The sequence below is a fragment of the Magallana gigas genome, chromosome 6 (genome assembly GCF_963853765.1).
Source record: "Magallana gigas chromosome 6, xbMagGiga1.1, whole genome shotgun sequence".
Classification (NCBI taxonomy): domain Eukaryota; kingdom Metazoa; phylum Mollusca; class Bivalvia; order Ostreida; family Ostreidae; genus Magallana; species Magallana gigas.
Window position 1 is genome coordinate 4,079,098 of NC_088858.1, and position 14,183 is coordinate 4,093,280.

The following is a 14,183-nucleotide window of genomic DNA, read 5'->3' on the forward strand; positions in this document are numbered from 1 at the left end:
CCCGGACAAAAAAGAGGGGGTTTAAATTTTTTGTCGTGACTCCCGGACAAAAAAGAGTGGGTTTAAATTTAACATATATAGGAAAATGCTTTAAAATCTTCTTCTCAAGAACTAAAATGCAACTTTTTGGGATATTACTATGCATACATGTATTTCCTCAGATAATGTAGATTTGTAAAAATCGTAAATCCTGGACAATTGATGGGGCACCAAGAGGGGTTCAAAATTTAAACATTTAAAAAAAAATGAAGGAAACGTTTATATATTTTCTTCCCAAAAAACTATAATGTAATAGTAAGTGGAATTTCTATGTATGCATCCCTGGCTTATGTAGATTATGGTAAATTGGTAAAATCGTGACCCCCGGACCAATACTGAGGGGGTCAAAGTTTATTATAGAAATATAAAGGTAACATGTTTAAAAAATCTTCTCGAGAACTACAATGCCTTAATTTGTGAGATTAGTCAGATTACTATCATGCATACAACCTTGGATAATGAAGGTTCGACAGTTATAAAATAGTGACCCCTGGACTGATACTGGGGACCCAAGATGGGTTAAAAGTTAAATGTAGAAGTATATGTGGTAAATGTTTAAAAATCTTCTTCTCGAGAACTAAAATGCATCAATTTGTCAGATAACTACGAAAGCATCCTCAAATAGTGTAGATTTGAAATTATAAAAGCCGTGACCCTCGATCTAATACTGGGGCCCCAAGAGGTGTTCAAAGTTTAGCATAAACATATAGAGGGAAAATGTTGAAAAATCTTTTTCTAGGGAACTATAATGCTTCAGCTTGTGAGATTACTATGTAAGCATCCTTAAATAATGTAGATTCCAAATAATTAAAACTTTGGCACTGGACTAATACTGTGGCCCCAAGAGGGGTTCAAAGTTTAACATATAAAGATATATTGAAATGTTTTTAAAAGGTTTTTCTCAAGAACTATAATGCTATAGTTTGTGAGAATACTATGCAAGGATCCTCAAATTGTGTAAACTCTAATGTAGTGGAACCAAGAGTTATCTTTCTTGATGTTCTGTACAGTCTGAGAGTTATTCCTCTTGAAGTGGAACTCTTCTACGTTCAGTTTTTCATGCTGTGTACGAGCGATCCCACCGCAGTGCTACACATTTTCATTCCTATGTTACTATTTATGTTGTTCAAGCCAACCATAAACCTCCGACCAATACTGGGACCCCAGAAAGGGGTTCAATATTTAAAATAGAAAAAGCTTATGCACCGAAATGTAATGTTACAAGGAACTGCTGTTCAGGTGAGCGATGTGGCCCCATGGCCTATTGTTTATATTGAGTGTTTGAAAATTACTTACCATTCTTGAGCTATCCGAAAAAGAACATTTTAGGAGCCGACCCATATCTCCTTATCAGGGCCGTTTAACACAATTTTGGGGGTTGAATATTGTTAAAAACATCATTCTAAGCATCTCCGTCTTTGTATTGCATTTAGATATTTGTACTTTTTTAGATACAAGTGATTAAAGTTTTTGACTTCTGGTCCCTTAAAACTCCTAACTACTTAAAGAATAAGAATATATTAAAACGTATAGTTTAATAACTGTATGATAAAAGTTTTGGTTTTATACAATATCAAAAAACAATTCTTAGTAAAAAGCTATAAAAGAAAGACTTTAGAGCCCTTTTAGCCTCTTATTTAAGGGACCAGTTCCTATTTCATGATATCAAATAAAAGGTTTTTGGGTATAGTACACATTTTGGTCATTGAATGTTTAAAGGGGCATGGTCACGATTTTGGTCGAATTTTATTTTTCTGGTTTTATTATTTGCAATGCTTTAGGAATGCATTTCTAATGATCAAATGAAATTTGGGTGCCAGTCGTTGAGTTTTAAGCAAGATACAGGGATCACAAAACTGGAATTTTTACTTCAACATTCGAAATGTAAACAAACGCTTTGTTTGTATAGCGAAGAATTGTAAGCTCTGTAACTCGCTTATAACTCATCAAATGACACTCAAATTTTGGTTGCCTATTAAGAATGCCTTACTAAAGCATTGTAAACATTAAAATCGAAAAAATAATTTTTTAACCAAAATCGTGACCATGCCCCTTTAAAATTTCTTTACCGTTCTTTAGCTATCTGGAAAGGTATATTTCAGGGGATTAACCCGTATTTCCTTATCGGGGTCATTTAACAAAACTTTGAGGCTTCAATATTGTTTAGAACATCATTCTAAGCATCTTCTTCTCTATACTGTATCTAAAATATTTGTACTTTTTGCGATACAAGTGATAAAAGTTTTTGATTTCTTGTCCCTTAAAATCCCAAATTACGTAATGAATAAGAATATTTTAGATGTATAGTTTAATAACTTTATGATAAACATTTTTGCTTCTATAACATATCCCAAAATAATTCTCTGTAAAGTGCTTTTAAGGACGTTTTTTACTTAGGGTTTGAGTTCTCAAATCCGGATTGTTAAACAGTTCAATTTCACGCGTAAATTTTGTTCTAAACACAAAAAGTATTTATGAAATGATTATTATTGACATAACACTTGATATTTTTACTATATTGTGAAATTAGGCTCAGACAAAGTTTGACTTTTAGCAAAACGGAAATTTGGACAAAAATTTTCAGATTTTGTTCTCCACTGAAATATTTTGGTAGTACTTTAATATTTAAAGTTAAGATTTTATTTGCTAGTCACCTTAATTTTGCATATTTTCTGTTGGCTTTATCTCGCTATTCGCTTAGATATTCGTACGGCACACACTACAAAAATATTGAAAAATGCTTAAAATGATAAAAGACACCATATCTTAAAATTTTAATCATTGACCTCATATAAATTTTATGCCAGCAGAGAAAGGCAAATGTACTTAGTTAAATACCATAGATGTTTTAGCATTATCATCATTCAGTTTTTTGTTATATTGAATCAAAAATGGAAGGGATTTGAAAACTGATAGAGGAAATTCGGACTTGATTATCTATAAACATTGTGAATGAAAACCTAATGCTTTGCATCTATTTAATGTCACTGCCATTTATAAACTGTATTTCATTTGTCAAAGAGTTAAACATTTTGTATTATTTTCACAATTAAGAAAATCTCAATCATAGTGTAAAATTTTTAGGGATTTTTTTTACATTTTCAAAAAATATTTTTAATGGCCATTAACTCAAAAAGTACGTCTTTGACTTACTTTTTTGAAAGTGAAGAAAAACACTACCATGTAAGGTCTATAACACACAATAGTGGAATTTGTTTCATTCTGAGTAAATGTCATCCTTAAAGAATGAGCCTTTTTAGCCCCTAGCTATAAGGACCAGCCGCTGTTTCTTGATGTCAATACAAAGGCCTTCAGGTATAAAACATACTTTGTTCAACAAGTGTTTAAAAATGCATTACCGTTCTTGAGCTATCTGGAAAAGAATCGGTCTCCTTATCGGGACCATTTAATTCATTTTTGAGGGTTAAATATTGTTTAGAACATCATTCTAATTATCTTCTCTATACTGCAATTAAAATATTTGAACTTTTTTAGATACATGAAATCAAAGGTTTTGACTTCTGGACCCTGAGAACTCCTAATTACGTAACAAATGATATTTCTATAATGTATAGTTAAATAAATGTACGACATTTTTTCTTCTATACATATTAAACATTTGACGAATATTACGAATTTTAGGTCTCAATTTTTTAGTCCAGGCAAGCTTCATTGCTTTTAACGATGGATATGATTTTAAACCTTCATGCACATTTTCAGTTTTTCATCTATCATCACTGTAAATTTCAAGTTTATATCTGCTATAGTTGAAGGGGAGTACTGCCGACAAAACATCTCTCTGGAAATCGCTAAAACGACTGTATCTCTAAACCGGAAGGGACGTCATCAACAAAAAAAATGCAATAAGATAATTATCTTCGCGTGCACAAAATTTATAAGAAAAAAAATAATGTAGAAGAAACAAAGCAATAACAGGAAGGTCTTCCGTTAGTAACGGAAGACCATAATTATTTATTTAAAATGAAACATGATAAACATTCAAAATGTGGGTTTTTCTTTCTAGCATCTTGTCCTGCAGGATGTGACAAAACGTCGAGTACCGTATGTGTACAAAATGAATGTGTTTGTGCTTTAGGAATGCAGGACGATGGTGTATGTACAACAAGTAAGCACTTAATTATCAACTCTTCTTATTTTCCATTCATTTAAATATGATAAGGGATTTAGGAATAAATTTGTAATATTCATCTTTATTTCAGAAAACACCCTGTTTACCAGTCAAGATCTTGTAAGTTTATTTTATCATTTGTAGATGATTTCTTAATGATATTATATATGTATTAAGGCCAACATCATACCTTTATCTGTTTTTATGCAGCCATATTTTGTACCGCCCACTCCTGAAATAGGATCTGTCATAATATGTGACTTTGAGCAAACGATTTGTAATTTTCCCATTTACCTCTTTTCCAAGTAAGTACCTTTGATTTTTCCCATTTTCCATGTTGTTCTAATTTATAAATCATTTTTGCTTCAATTCATGCTATTGTACTGAAGGTCTATTTCCTTATTTTTCTTAAACAGTTCTTCGCCATATGTAGGATCATTCAATGACACAGACACCAGTAGTCGCATTATAACTTTTTCGACACCTTTGAAAGACGTCTCATCAGATATATACCAAATAACAGTGTCCGTTGGGAATAAAATTAGAAAATTGTCACCTGAATACACCGAATACGACGTTTGTTTGGATGTAGCAAAAATGATATCGTAAGTTTTGATGTAGCAAAACTGATATCGTATACACATTTAAGACAATTACTAGAATTTAAACATGAGTCATCTAGTTGCAAAAAGTTTTAGTTCTTCCAGTTCCTAATCATTGAATATGTGTTAACTGGATTTTGTGAAAACTGTGTGAAATTATGTGAGCATATGCAATTAAATAAGCATCCAATCATTATTGTTTTTTTAATAAGATTTTTATTTATATTGTTCTTACTTTCTCATATTAACGGTCATAATTCTTAAATAGGACTCATATATATATCTCCATCGGATCGTATGCAATTAGCATATATAACTCTTAGGGACGAGAAATGTTTATTTCTATACAGATATGAATTTCATCCCCGATATTCTACACATATTTTAACACTAAATAAACATGATCTGTCACATGCATCACGAAATATATTCAGGTGCCTGATCAATATATTCATTTTTCATCTTTAAATATTTCCTACAGTTTTTAGTTTCTTTCTCTGTGATAACACGACAAATCTTTGTAAATCTTCCATATCATTTTATCAATGAGCAAATAACGAAGTGTTTTACCAATCTTTATTATGAATCAGGGCAGAGAAATAAAAGATAAAAAAGAATAAAGCAAGCAGAAAAATGTGTTTATTTAAAGAGATTTGGATAGAATCGGTAATTGTGAAAACCAGTAAATTAAGGTAACGCTTTACATAGATTAAGCTTGAAATTTTTCTGTCTACAAGGCAAGGGGTACTATCCGCAACTTTCTAATTGAAAATCATTTAGAATTTAATCATATTTACTTGGTATATGGTCAAACTTATGTCTTTTTATATAAATATCTCTTTACAGACGGCTTATTATAACGGACAAACGCTGTTTTCACTTAGTTGAGAGAGCTGTTCCGCAACCGGTTCAAAGTAAGCACCTTTATTCTACGAATTTTCACTTGTAAACAGCAACATTTGGTGGCACGGGACAGTTTTTTGATACATTTAATTGTAGCAAGGGGATGCTTGTCTTCGGAATTCTGTAACTAGAATTTCCTCAGTTCCCATTCATCACAAATACCTTTTAATTCACTCTTTATAAGGCCAATCACCAATTTCTGAAGAAAATTACAAGTCAAAACCTGTAAAACCTGTAAAATTTACATACTGGTTTTTATGAGATTTTGACCCTTCCATATTTTGATCCATTTGATTATTTTTCAGCTTTTTAAACCTCCCCCAGCCAATACCCTGCAAAGGGTTGACCTTCCGTACTGTGTGCATGTTGCACCATCACATGTCAGAAACTTACCGGTGTATAGTTAATACAATATCCTATCTACCTACTTTTCGTGTTATTTACCCTCCCGTGTGTAACTTGCAATTTCACTGTGTAAAGTCAACACAAGTCACAGCCGCAGGTTTCGCATTTTACTTCTGATTCTCATGTACCTAACATAAGGGGCTACATATTACATATTAATTTCAACAAGAGACATCCCTCTAACTAATGACAATCATTAAAAATCATTTCATGAACTTTAGCAACACTCATAAGTCTTCAAGTACAGCTATTCTCAATTTTACCAAAAAAATGACTGGTACTTTATCCGAAACTGTCCCTTGCTACCTTAATTTTTTGATATTAAGTTTTCTTTCTATTTGTAGCGATGGACCAGGTAACTTTTACTAAATTTATTTTATACTTTCCTTCAAAATAGGTAAGCGACATGTTCAAATTATCATTCAAATTTTCCATAAAAAAACTGGGAATAGTTTGGTTTCATATTTTTCTCTAATATATATCATATCTTTTTGAATTTTTGCGAATCTGTGATATAATATTTGATGTTTAAAACATGGTATTTGTAACCCTATTATTATGACTAGTCAACGAAATCAGAGGAACACGAAAGACAATATAAAAATGAAGATAAACATATGTAGCTTTTGTGGAACGTCCAAAATGGTAAAAAGTAATGCAAAACTTTAATTCGAAAAACATTTTAATTCAATTTTGTACCATTGTTTAACAAGGTCAATTTCTGTTTTGATGATATAAATTGACTAATCAGGAATACATACAAATGTTATAGACTTTAGGGACCAGGCAAAATTTATCACAATGATCGAACCGGTACAAATAAAAATATCTATAGAAAATTGACATATCCTATGGCTTTCACATTAAAAAAATATGTGTCCCATGCTTTGAGGCTTAAATGAAGTTACTGTCCCATGGATATTCATATATTTCTTCAAAAGTAAATTGGCATAGAAAGAAGGAGTTTCTTATCCTGGTGACAATCAATAGGTTTTAATTAAATACTAAGAATAAATACTTTAAAACAGTTTTAATCAATAAATGCATAAATTTGCAGCAGTTTTGCTGTTTGATTCTATGAAATAACATTGAGTAACCTGACTTATATATCCCAATTTAAAAAAAAGATTATCTTTCTTTCAAATGTAGCTTACATGTAGACAAATGCAGTTAAAATAGTTTACAAATTCTCTAAAATCCCAAATTTATGCTCCTTCCTGTCCTATGTGGTATTTTAGATGTATTTATATACATGGTTAACCCCCTTAAACCCCCCCCCCCCATCCTTCCAATTGTCTCCATTAACATAACATGTAGGATATGTTAATGCACATGTACATCAGACCATCAAAAATACATGTGCATTACTATTGTTATGAACAGGAAGCATCATAATGTTACCCTTTTATTATATATATGCATTAAGAATGTAGAAACGCATGTGAAGTTTAACATTTTTCATGAATTTCTTATCCGTCTCTTACTACCCTGGTATTTTTTGGGTTTTTTTAATTAAAGACATGCATCACACATGTAGGTCTTGCTGTTTTAGCATGATTTAATTAAAGGAGACTAAAAAGCCAGAATAGATATTAAGATATTAACTAATATGATTGTTAGCTTCCTCTTTCATGAAAAAAGAAACCACATGCAGGACAACATGTCTAATAAGTGAATAAAAATAATGCTACATATCGTGATATCCAATTAACAAAAAGAAGCAATTCTTAGCATCAGTGAGGATTATTTCAAGTATGTGTGAGAAATGACTCAAGGAAATAACCATAAGTTTCATAATACATGTATTAGGTAAAACATTTCAAACTAATGCCTTTGATGAAAATCAAAAGAGGGGGGGGGGGGGTATACATGTAAGGGTATTTCTAAGTGAAGTGATGCTTTTATCATGATATCATGTAGATGTATGTGGTATTGGATAAGGTGTCTTATTGAAGGAGGTAAAACAAAAACTGACCTCTAACAGATTAAGTAAATTTGTTTTATTGAAGGAAAGCCCTATGACTCTGTGTTAAATAGAGGAAAGTGGAAATTTGGGTTTATATAAATAGTCATATTTCTCTTGAACCTCAATTGAATTAGCAATATGAGGCATACTTTTTCTCAAAATTGCATAAACTTTCTAATTTTAAAACAAAATATTTTTTCATAGAATGTAAGTGTAAGTTAAAGGTAGCAGTTTCGGATAACAAGGGGAATAAATGTAACTCAGATCCCTCTTGAATGAATTATTTTGTTTAAAAAATGAAATAATAAATGTTTCTTCTGAGTTGAGAACTGTAACTCATTTTAAAAAGGTATTTGTCGCATGGGTACTTAATACTAAAAATAGTTTTTGTCCCATGCTTTTTTTTTTCATAGAAAAAATCATTGTCCCATGCCTGTTTGTACCGGTCCCATCATGATGATAAAATTTGCCTGGTCCCGTGCATATATTTTCACATAGATGGAATAGAACAGAAGCATTTTGAATGTTTGTTAACCTGTACATTTACATTTTAGATTAAATATTTGGGTAATACAATAAATTTTGTTATCCTTGGTTTATAACTTTCACCATGAAAACACAATAACAATGTTTAAATTAAAAAAAAAATTTTCACAAAAAAATCATTAGTATTTTGACGATTTGCTGTGTTTTTGTGCATCAAGATGTTTCCTGGTTGTTCGTTTTCCTCAAAAACACCTCAAAGGGAGTCCGTAATTGGATGCAAAAAAGGAAATCCCTGTCATTTTTATATGTATGCAGAAACAAATGGATCATGGTAATAATTTTAACGGTGAATAATTCCATATCAATTGATTCAGAGATTTTTAATAGTGCTCTATATTTTCAAAGTTTTTTTTAAAAACAATTATCGCAATAGAAATATTAACACAATCAACTGTCCTTGGAGCTTAATGCTTTTTAGCTCACCTGAGCTGAAAGCTCAAGTGAGCTATTCTGATCACATTTTGTCTGTCGTCCGTCTGTCCGTCTGTCCGTCCGTCTGTCTGTCTGTCCGTAAACTTTTCACATTTTCAACATCTTCTCAAGAACTACTTGGCCAATTTCAACCAAACTTGACACAAATCATCCTTAGGCAAAGGGGATTCAAAGTTGTGAAAATTAAGGGTCACACCCGTTTTCAAGGGGAGATAATTAGAAATTAATGAAAAATTTCGAGAAATTTTCAAAAATCTTCTTCTCAAGAACCAGAAGACCAGGAAAGCTGAAACTTGTGTGGAAGCATCCTCAGGTAGTTTAGATTCAAAGTTGTGAAATTCATGACCCCCGGGGGTAGGGTGGGGCCACAATGGGGGGTCGAAGTTTTACATAGGAATATATAGAGTAAATCTTTAAAATTCTTCTTCTCTGAAACCAAACAGCCAGGAAAGCTGAAACTTGTGTGGAAGTATCCTCAGGTAGTGTAGATTCAAAGTTGTGAAATTCATGACCCCCGGGGGTAGGGTGGGGCCACAATGGGGGTTGAAGTTTTACATAGGAATATATAGAGTAAATCTTTAAAAATCTTCTTCTCAGAAACTAAACAGCCAGGAAAATTAAAACTTGTGTGGAAGCATCCTCAGGTAGTGTAGATTCAAAGTTGTGAAAATCATGACCCCTGGGTGTAGGGTGGGGCCACAATGGGGGGTCGAAGTTTAACATAGGTATATATAGAGTAAATCTTTAAAAATCTTCTTCTCTGAAACCAAACAGCCAGGAAAGCTGAAACTTTTGTGGAAGCATCCTCAGGCAGTGTAGATTCAAAGTTGTGAATCATGATCCCGGGGGGTAGGGTGGGGCCACAATGGGGGTTGAAGTTTTACATAGGAGTATATATAGTAAATCTTTAAAAATCTTCTTCTCTGAAACCAAACAGCCAGGAAAGCTGAAACTTGTGTGGAAGCATCCTCAGGTAGTTTAGATTCAAAGTTGTGAAATTCATGACCCCCGGGGGTAGGGTGGGGCCACAATGGGGGTTGAAGTTTTACATAGGAATATATAGAGTAAATCTTTAAAAATCTTCTTCTCTGAAACCAAACAGCCAGGAAAGCTGAAACTTGTGTGGAAGCATCCTCAGGTAGTGTAGATTCAAAGTTGTGAAAATCATGACCCCTGGGTGTAGGGTGGGGCCACAATGGGGGTTGAAGTTTTACATAGGAAAATATAGAGTAAATCTTTAAAAATCATCTTCTCAAAAACTAATCAGCCAGGAAAGCTGAAACTTGTGTGGAAGCATCCTCAGGTAGTGTAGATTCAAAGTTGTGAAAATCATGACCCCTGGGTGTAGGGTGGGGCCACAATGGGGGTTGAAGTTTTACATAGGAAAATATAGAGTAAATCTTTAAAAATCATCTTCTCAAAAACTAATCAGCCAGGTAAGCTGAAACTTGTGTGGAAGCATCCTCAGGTAGTGTAGATTCAAAGTTGTGAATCATGATCCCTGGGGATTGGGTGAGGCCACATTGGGGGGGGGGGTGTTAAAATTTTACATAGAACTATATAGAGTAAATCTTTAAAAATCTTCTTCTCAGAAACTATTCAGCCAGGAAAGCTGAAACTTTTGTGGAAGCATCCTCAGGCAGTGTAGATTCAAAGTTGTGAATCATGATCCCGGGGGGTAGGGTGGGGCCACAATGGGGGTTGAAGTTTTACATAGGAATATATAGAGTAAATCTTTAAAAATCTTCTTCTCAGAAACTAATAAGCCAGGAAAGCTGAAACTTGTGTGGAATTATCCTCAGGTAGTGTAGATTCAAAGTTGTGAAAATCATGATCCCTGGGGGTAGGGTGAGGCCACATTGGGGGGGGGGGGTGTTAAAATTTTACATAGGAATATATAGAGCAAATCTTTAAAAATCTTCTTCTTAGAAACGGATCAGCAAGATGATTCTTTATAATTGTTAAGACTTTGGCTCCAGGACAATTCTTCGGCCTCACAAGAAGGTTCAGAGTTTGATGCAGCTAAATATCCCATATATAAACAATTGAAAAGGATCTTTTTGAAAACTGCAATACTCAACATGTGATATGACTATAAAATTGAGGCAGGCAGCTATTTTTTCATTAAAATCTTTTTGTATTACTGTATTGAGTTATTGCCCTTGATTTATTGATTCTTGATTATTTTAATTAATGCATCCACTGTTAACCAATTATTGTGATGATTATTTTTATACAATAATAAATATTCAATGTATATAAGTTGTTCTGCATAAGTAGTTTTGGGTTAGGCCGGATTATTTAGTTTATTTTTGATTTCCAATTTTTAGATACTATGAATTATTTTAGGCCGGCACATATATAGGGACAGTGTCTCTTGCATTACAATGTTCAACTGTTTGTGGTTAAATTTGAACAGTTACAGATAGATTGAGTGTGTGGACATCCCTGCTCTATCTAATCTTCGTATTTTCTAACCTATGACACAGAGTGTGCGCTCTTTCCTGCCCTGTATCTCATTAATACAAGTGTGCGGTCATACTTGCTTGTGTTATGAAGAGCTGTTGGCGCAAGTGTGTGGTCATTCCTGCTTGCGTTAACGTTGGTACCTGTTGAGTTGCGTAGGTGTGCGGACATCCCTGCCTGCGTAACGTTGAGTCCCTATACATGTGCAGGAGCGGTAATTAAAGTCTGCTCTTGTAAATATTGGCAGCAATCGGGGCTATCCCAGTTCCAAGGGGGAAAAATGGATTTTATTTATACAGGATCTACATGTATTATTGTACATTGTCCAGATTGTTTTTATTATGACTCCATTAAGCTGACTTTATCATACCTATTGTTCCTCAGGTGAGCGATGTGGCCCATGGGCCTCTTGTTATTCCTTGCCGACAACCCAATCCAACACTTAATATATATATATATATATATATATATATATATATATATATATATATATATATATATATATATATATATATATATATATATATTTATTTATTTATTTATTTAAGTGCACAGATAGGAGGATATAAACTAAGTATATTGTAAACTTTTAACATTTTCGCATCACTTCAAACAAAAATCTTGACAAAACGCAAGTTTTATATAAAGGCTTTCATGTTGCTGGTTAAATGTTTACTATAGAAATGTATATTAAAAGATATGTTTTCATTGAGCACTTTATGATATGGAAACAAGAAATTGTACTTTTTTCTTAAATTCTAGATTTAATTTAATGTTTTACTGGTAAAGGAAAAATTTATAAAAATTGGTATTCTTACGTAGAATACAAACTGACTGCATAGTAGAAAAAAAAAATAAAAGTTTGTCATCTTTAATTATTTTTCACGTCATCTTCATATAAGACAATGGTTATAGCGGGGGGGGGGGGGGGGTATGTCTTTTTAATTTATTAGACTTTTGAATTTCAATGAAAGAAATGTCCAAATTAACATATTTAGGATAGAGAAAAAATGATTCTATCAAAGTTAAGATATTGTGAAAGCATTTGAAAGAGTTCAATAAGGGGTGGGGGTGGGGTAGGGGGGTGTAACAGTAAAAGGAGTTATCTGTCCTTACTTTCTCATAGTAGAGTTATCTTCCTTAGCCTGTTCATAATTGGTAATTAATCATTGAATATAATGTAATGTAGAAGTTGTTTGGTCAGAAGAGTCATGCAAGTTTTTAGGTCACCTGAGTCACTCAGGTGACCTATTGCAATTGGTCTTCGTCCGTCGTCGTGCGTCGTGCGTCCTGCGCCGTGCGTCGTGCGTTAAAATTTTTACATTTTTTACTTCTTCTTGAAAACTACCAGGCCAATCGTTACCATTTTTGGTGTGAAGCATCTCTATGGTACGACGAATCTAAATTGTGAAATTCATGGCTCTACCACCCCTGGGGTGCCACGGGCGGGGCCAAATATGCAAAAAAGCCAAATTTTCAAAAATCGTCTTCTCTATTTCCACACATGTGAGGAAAAAACTGAATGCATGGTTATGATGTCCATTAAGCCTTCTACCAAAATTGTGAAATTCATGGCCTCTGGTTCAGGGGTCCAGGCTCTAGGGTGGGGCCAATATGGCCATATAGTAAAAATGTATTAAATCTTAGAAAATCTTCTTCTCAAATCCCATTTATATTTGTTAAAAACTAAATGCATGATTATGTGTCCATGAGGCCCTCTACCAAAATTGTGAAATTCATGACCCCTGGGTCAGGGGTTCAGGCTCTAGGGTGGGGCCAATATGGCCATATAGTTAAAATGTATTAAATCGTAAAAAGTCTTCTTCTTCTCTTCTTCCATATATATTTGTTCAAAACTAAATGCCTGGTTATAATGTCCATGAAGCCCTCTACTTAAATAGTAAAAATTCTTGACCCCTTTGTTAGGGGTTCAGGCTCTAGGGTGGGCCAATATGGCCATATTGTAAAAATGTTTTAAATCTTAAAAAATCTTCTTCTGTACTCCCACACGTGGGCAAAAAACTAAATAAATGGTTATAATGTCCACTAACTCCTCTACCTAATTTGTGAAATTCATTGCCTCTGGGTCAGGGGTTCAGGACATAAGGTGGGGGGGGGGGCAATATGGCAATATAGTGTTAATGCATATAATGTTAAAAAAATTCTTCTCTATTCTCACACATCTGTATTAAAAAATGACTTATAATTATGTTTACCAGGAAGTCCTCTACTGAAATTTTAATTTTCATTTCCCCGGGAGTAATGGTTCTGACTCTAGGACAGGGCCAAAATGGATGGTTAGGTGTTATCCATATAATGTTAAAAATTTATCTTTTTTACTCCCACACACATGAAAGGAAAACTAAATTCAATTCATGATTTTGTAGACCAGATCTTTAAGTTTTTTTTTCATTTTCAAAAATTATAGGTTTCATAGTTCTTTTTGAAAGATTTCAGGCAGGGAGGTGGTCGTCATTACAAATTTATAATTTTTCTACTCCAGAATGAAACCTTACGAATTAAATGCATATATGAGACTCCTCAACAAATTTGTGTATGGGTTATATGCTACTCAGGTGACCATTAAGGCCAATTGGACTCTTGCTTTATCATTTGAAACAAAAACAGTTTTTGAACTTTCTAAACAAGCAAATAGACTTGGTGGTAGTAAAAGAATAATTGGCTAGCCAAAATA

At 33.2% G+C, this 14,183-nt stretch overlaps 2 protein-coding genes across 2 annotated transcripts in view; both read left to right on the top strand.

Annotated features, from left to right (window-relative positions):
- Positions 1–4,067: 4,067 nt before the first annotated feature.
- LOC136276112 (uncharacterized) lies at positions 4,068–5,719 on the top strand. Its single transcript, XM_066087105.1, has 5 exons — positions 4,068–4,165; positions 4,260–4,288; positions 4,379–4,473; positions 4,585–4,773; positions 5,617–5,719. Exons 1-5 carry the CDS (start codon positions 4,138–4,140, stop codon positions 5,717–5,719), a joined length of 444 nt encoding a protein of 147 aa, XP_065943177.1. The 5' UTR covers positions 4,068–4,137.
- A 3,033-nt stretch (positions 5,720–8,752) lies between these two features.
- Positions 8,753–14,183, top strand: part of LOC105348156 (uncharacterized) — a 48,518-nt gene continuing 43,087 nt past the window's right edge. Inside the window, exon 1 of the mRNA XM_066088416.1 lies at positions 8,753–8,861. Within this exon, the coding sequence (XP_065944488.1) occupies positions 8,836–8,861 (26 nt within the window). The 5' untranslated portion in view covers positions 8,753–8,835. The remainder of the gene's footprint in view (positions 8,862–14,183) is intronic.

What these genes read in the sequence shown, in the direction of transcription:
- LOC136276112 (XM_066087105.1), top strand. Translation starts at nt 4,138, where the DNA reads ATGCAGGACGATGGTGTATGTACAACAA. An exon ending in CGATGGTGTATGTACAACAA is followed by an intron (nt 4,166 to 4,259) that starts GTAAGCACTTAA and finishes TCTTTATTTCAG; the next exon opens with AAAACACCCTGTTTACCAGT. An exon ending in CCCATTTACCTCTTTTCCAA is followed by an intron (nt 4,474 to 4,584) that starts GTAAGTACCTTT and finishes TTTCTTAAACAG; the next exon opens with TTCTTCGCCATATGTAGGAT.